Source organism: Lipotes vexillifer, unplaced genomic scaffold, assembly GCF_000442215.2.
Source record: "Lipotes vexillifer unplaced genomic scaffold, Lipotes_vexillifer_v1.1 scaffold545, whole genome shotgun sequence".
Taxonomy (NCBI): domain Eukaryota; kingdom Metazoa; phylum Chordata; class Mammalia; order Artiodactyla; family Lipotidae; genus Lipotes; species Lipotes vexillifer.
This window is the reverse complement of record NW_006779129.1, coordinates 1,796,836-1,802,481: the sequence shown is the minus strand read 5'-3', so window position 1 is coordinate 1,802,481 and position 5,646 is coordinate 1,796,836. Positions and strand designations below refer to the sequence as shown.

General features: G+C 52.2%; 1 protein-coding gene across 1 annotated transcript in view; it reads left to right on the top strand.

The window, feature by feature from the left end:
* TRPM2 (transient receptor potential cation channel subfamily M member 2) overlaps positions 1-5,646 on the top strand; it is a 45,616-nt gene continuing 39,970 nt past the window's right edge. The window contains exons 1-3 of the mRNA XM_007452492.1: positions 1-174; positions 964-1,052; positions 5,187-5,355. Coding sequence (XP_007452554.1) covers positions 1-174; positions 964-1,052; positions 5,187-5,355 — 432 coding nt within the window. The remainder of the gene's footprint in view (positions 175-963; positions 1,053-5,186; positions 5,356-5,646) is intronic.

Below are 5,646 nucleotides of genomic sequence, written 5' to 3'. Positions count from 1 at the left end.
ATGGAGCCGGCGATGCTGAGGCGTCGGGATGGAGCCGGCTCCAGGCAGGAGGACGGCTTTGGGGTGCAGCCCAGGAGGGTGGCTGACCTGGGCATGGTCCCCAACCTCCGGCAAAGCAACAGCAGCCTCTGCAGGAGTAGGAGGTCGCAGTACCCCTTTGGCAACTGTGAAAAGGTAGGTCTGGGGGTCGCCTGGTCTGCCAGGGCCCTGGTGGGGTACAGTGAACACCCAGGGAGGGCAGACACCCGGCTGATCTGGGGGCTCCAGCCCAGAAAGGCCCTTTGGCGGAGGGGACTTGGAGAGAGCGCTGGGTGGCTGGGTCTGTGCCCGGGGACTGTTCCTGTCCTTGGTCTGCTTGGGAAAGTGCTGGGTAGGCACCAGGGTCCCGGGCCACCCTCACAGAAAGCCCTCCACCCACATCACTGTGCAGTGACTGCATGTCCTCTCCCAACAGGGAAGGTCCCGGGCACCCTCCAAGTCCTGGGCTGGCTTCACGGAAAGCCCCGGCAGGCCTGTGTTGGAGACACTTGAATGTCACAGCCCCTGGTCGGGTGGGAGGAGGGTGTCTCATGTCTCAGCCCGCAGTCCCACGACACATAGGCAGGTATCCTGACACTCATTGGCCGCCTTTGCACCACATCACGCTTTTCCTGAGGAAGGGCACAACCTGGAAGCAAAGTGCTTCCCAGTTTATAGGCAACATTGACCTATAAACTGTAAAGGGCTGTGAACATTCCTTGGGGCCCAGGAGGAAGCGATTCCTCAGGCTCACTCTTCCCTCCCCGATCTGCTCCTGAGGGCCTCCAGCAGGTGATGGGGAGAGCTCGGTCTCCCGTCTCTGAAGAAAGACCCCTGAAGTGTGCCAGGGCGCACAGGCGGGTCTGAGTGAAGTGTGGGATGGGGTCTTTGGAAGAGTGTTGATTTGACTGTCTCAGGATCTCAAAGTGCCCTTTATACCCTCAGCAAGGAAACCTTAGTTCATGGATTCCTGAGAATATCAAGAAGAAAGAATGCATGTACTTTGTGGAAAGCTCCAAACTGTCTGATGCTGGGTGAGTGGCTTGTTCTGTGTTTACGGCCCCTTCCCTGTTCCCGCGTGGAATGGCTGATCAGAGCAGGGCCAACCGGGGGGCCTCAGTGGGGGACAGTCCTTGTGTCTGTAGCGGCCTGGGATGCTCGGAGTGTTTCCACGTACCCCACAAACAGGGTGATTCGTGTTTGCCTTTCCGCTCTGGACACACCCTTGTCTGTGCTGTGCCACAAATGGGCCTCGCTCTTTTTTACTTCCACTCCTTTGTCACCTGGTGACGCTGCCTCTGCCATGGAGCCCTCCCTGACCACGCCCTAGGATGTAACCTCTCCCCCACTACACTCCGTGTTTCTGTCTTATGCCAGTTGCCGATGGCACTGCAATCGTGTGGCTTTGTGGTCCTCTCTGAGCTCTGACCGTGTCTGAGTTACTTTATTACTTCCCTGCTGGACAGATGGCCAGCATCCAGCTCAGACTGTGAACAGTACAGGGAGGAAGGGTGTCCTCTGCGGGGATGATAGAAGAGGACGATGATCTGGAACCAGACGTGCATGATCACCGACGGTGATGCTGTTCCTGGGGTCCTGGGATGTGCCCAGGGTGTTATCACAAAAAGTGCCCCGTTTGGGAGTTCACGCTCCGGCTTGGCTCCCTTGACGACGAGAGCCCTCCTTTCTCTCCGGGTGGTGGTAGGAGCGGACCCTCACGTCAGAGAAAGTGGCCACCGTGCTCCAGATGACGGCCTCAAGGCTGGCAACCTCTAAAGTACTTGGTGGTAATCAGAGTTCAAGTTCACACCGATTATCCTGACAGTATGCAGAGAGTGCTTTGCACTGAGGTCTCCAGTTTTAGTTTTTAAAAATAGGTTTTGGGCTTCCCTGGTGGTGCAGTGGTTGACAGTACACCTGCCGATGCAGGGAACACGGGTTCGTGTCCCGGTCTGGGAGGATCCCACATGCCGTGGAGCGGCTGGGCCCGTGAGCCATGGCCGCTGAGCCTGCGCGTCCGGAGCCTGTGCTCCACAGCGGGAGAGGCCGCAACAGTGAGAGGCCCGCGTACCGCCAAAAAAAAAAAAAAAAAAAAAAAGAAAGAAAAGTAGAGAGAGAGGAGGGAAAGGGTCTGTTTCTAGGATAACTGTTAGAACCTATGAGAAAGTTTTGGGTAGCCTTGGGGCAAGCTGGAGCGTGAACTCCCAAACGGGGCACTTTTTGTGATAACACCCTGGGCACATCCCAGGACCCCGGGAACAGCGTCACCGTCGGTGCTCATGCACGTCTGGCTCCAGATCATCATAAAAGTGGTCTTTGTCCTGATGGCCCTCTTCCCCGCCTCGGACCCGGCTCTCTCCCCCGTAAATGGAGGAGCTTACACGAGGTGCTCAGAGAGAGCCCTGAGAGTCTGCGAGGGACTTGAGTCCCTAGGGGTCATAGAGGAAGGTGTACGGGGCGTGCTGGGAGTTCCTCATGGCTGGCCCTGTGCTCCCAGCCCTGGGGGCCCCGGCCTGAGCAGTGGGACCACGGGTAGCCAGGGACGTGCCTTGTGGGTGGAGAAAGGGCACCCAAGTGAGCCCAGGAGACTGGGGTACAGGGTGGGCCGTGGGCCTCTTACCGTCCTTGGTTCTCCACATGGTTAGTTAACCTGCACGAATTTTATAAATTATTTCCCATCTAGAACCTCATTTGGCCCTCACAAGTTTTGCAAGCTCGAGGTCAGACAATGCATTATTTTTCCCATTTAATGATTGAGAAGTTGAGAGTCAGAAGCCCCTATAGACAAACACTCTGTAAGCCGCAGGGAAACTTGTTTTCTCTCTGAGTCCAGTTGTGTTTCCCCCATGTCATCGGCTCAGGTTTCACCTGCTTTGGGACTTTTTTTGGTTTGGTCTTATCTATATCTAGTCTTCTAGGTCACTTGTTACTAGCAAAAGCAGGACTCTGAAAAAATGTGTAGATTTCGATTAAACAAGCTGTAAAGAACACGGTTGCTGTCTTCTCTCTCTCTCCTACAACCCCAAATAACAGCCGTAAAGGAATAAAACGATTTCAACCCACAAAGACAAAGCAGGCAAGAGAGGAGGTGACAGTTGAAAAGGGGTAGCCGGGCGTTCTCTTTGGGGGACCACGTGTATCGTGCTAGCCCTGTGTCCAGAAGTTTCTGCTTGGAGCCTGCACTGTGTGCTTTTTAAACCTTTTTCTTTTGAAATAACTATATATGTATAGGAAGTTTTCAAAGATACTACAGGCAGATCCCATGGTTCCACCAGTGGTTACACGGTCACCTCCTCTTACCCACCATCTGTAACCCCTGGCAACCACTCATCTGCTCTCATCCCTAGGACCGCTTCCTTTCCAGAATGTCATATAAATGGAGCCGTATACAGTGTGATCTGTTGAGATTGGCTTTTTGCACTCAGAGGAATGCCTTTGACATCCATTCGAGTGGTGTGTGTTGGTAGTTGCCTCCCGTCTGCTGCCGAGGAGCAAAGTGGCCTCCATCACAATATTTGTAGTGAGGTTTTTGTGGACGGCAAATTGTTGTAGTTTATCTTATGACAGGGCCGAAAGTAAGCTCATCACGCGAGACGAATTGTGCCGAAGCACAGCAGTAGAGGGCTGCCGCTCGCTCAGGCAAAACAGCGCCGTCTGTCCTGCTGTGGTAGCTTTTATTAAAGCATTATCTATGTTAACGTTTTAAGACTTGTTTTCTTAACACTTCAGAAATGCCAAAGCAGCAACCTATGTTTCTATTGATTATACAAGCGATAATGGGCTTTCTTGAAAACATGCCGTGCTCCGCCCTTGAGCGCAAAAGCAGCACAAAGTTCCCACCATTATTTTGATTATACTGAAGGTGCACAAGGACATTGCCTTGTGTTCCCACCACACTGATTACACTGAGGACATTCTCATGGATCAGCGCCCAAAGCACTCAATGCTTTTTCGCAGGCCCCTGGTTTGCCAGGGCGGGGGGGCTCAAAGCATTCAGGACTGTTCACAGTTCTGGCTTATTCGCATGCCCCCAGTTTGTTGTGGGGGGGCTCATGGGTCACATCTCCTTTCCATGTCCTCAGTTATTCCACTACAGCAAATATTGGGTCTTATTTTTTTTTTTTTACCTACTCTGCCAGTCTCTGATTTTTTTGATCAGTGTATTTAGAATGTTACATTTAACGTGACTGTTGATATATTAGGACTTAAGTCTGCCACTGTATCTTCTTGTTTACATTTCTCTCTGTTTTTCTTTTCCTGCCTTTCTGTGAGTTACTTGAATAATTCTTAGAGTTCCATTTTGATTTATCTACGCTCTTTTTGACCGTATCTCTTTGCATAGCTTTTTTTTTTTAGTGGCTGTTCCAGGCAGTACGTTATATATCCATGACTCATCGCATGTTACTGACATCTACTTACCTACTGATGTATCCAAAACTCATCAGAGTCTCCTGGTGTTGACATTTCCCAAGTTGAATGAGGTATAGAAACAGTCCCACCTTTTACAACACTTTGCCCTTCCCCGTTTATAATATAATTATTTACAAAATTTCGTCCGCATGCACTGAGAATTATGTTAGATCGTGGTGCAGTTTTCCTTCAGCCGTCACACATGCTTCAGAAAATTCAAGAGGAAAATGTGCTCCATCCACCCATACTTTTGCTCTTTCCATTGTTCATTCTGCCTTTTTACTATTCCAAAATTCCTTCTTTTAACATTTTGTTTCTGTTTAGAGACCCTGCTCTAGCCAACCTTTTTGGGGTAGTTCTGTTGGTGACAAATTCCCTAGTTTCCTTTCATCTGAGAATGTCTTGACGTCCCTTTTATATGTGAAGGATATTTTGGCTGGATGTAGAATTCTGGGTTGGTAGTTTTTTGAAAAATGTTGTGTCACTTCTTTCTGGCACTTGTTTCTGGCTCTGATTCAAAGTCAGTTGTTGGAATTATTTTCCCCTAATAGGTAAGGTGTCATTTCCGACTTTCAAGATTTTTGTCTTTGTCTTTAGTTTTTAGAAGTTTGACGATTGTGTGTCTCCACCGGCTCTCAGCTGGGGCGCCTCGTTCACCCTGCTGGGCCGCCAGTCCTGACCGCTCTGGGCCTCCTCTGACACCCGCAGTGGGGCGGGGGCAGGCGCTGGTCACCCCTGGTGACCAAGTGGCTTTGCAGGAAGGTGGTGTGTGAGTGCGGCTACACGCGTGAACAGCACTTGGAGGAGGCCACCAGGCCCCATGCCTTCCAGGGCAAGGAGTGGGACCCGAAAAAGCATGTCCAGGAGATGCCAACAGACGCCTTTGGTGACATCGTCTTCACGGGCTTGGGCCAGAAGGTGGGAAAGGTTGGTTTCCATGACTCCGTTGCTATTACTGTGGACCAGAGCCCACTGTGGGTGACCGAGGTGGCTGGGACTCCCTGGGGTGGGAGTGGGAGGCTGGCGGAAACCCAGGGCGGAGCCCACCTGCCCAGCGCTGAGGGCGGAGTGGGTGGGGCTCTCATGGCAAACGGTAGACACTCGGTGCCCTAGGGAGCAGGCGGGGCCACTGCTGGTGCTCTGCAGGGTGTGGGCAGGGTGGCCCGGATGGCTTTTGTCACTGCCCGGAGGGAGTGGGCAGCGGGGGCGGGGGGGGGG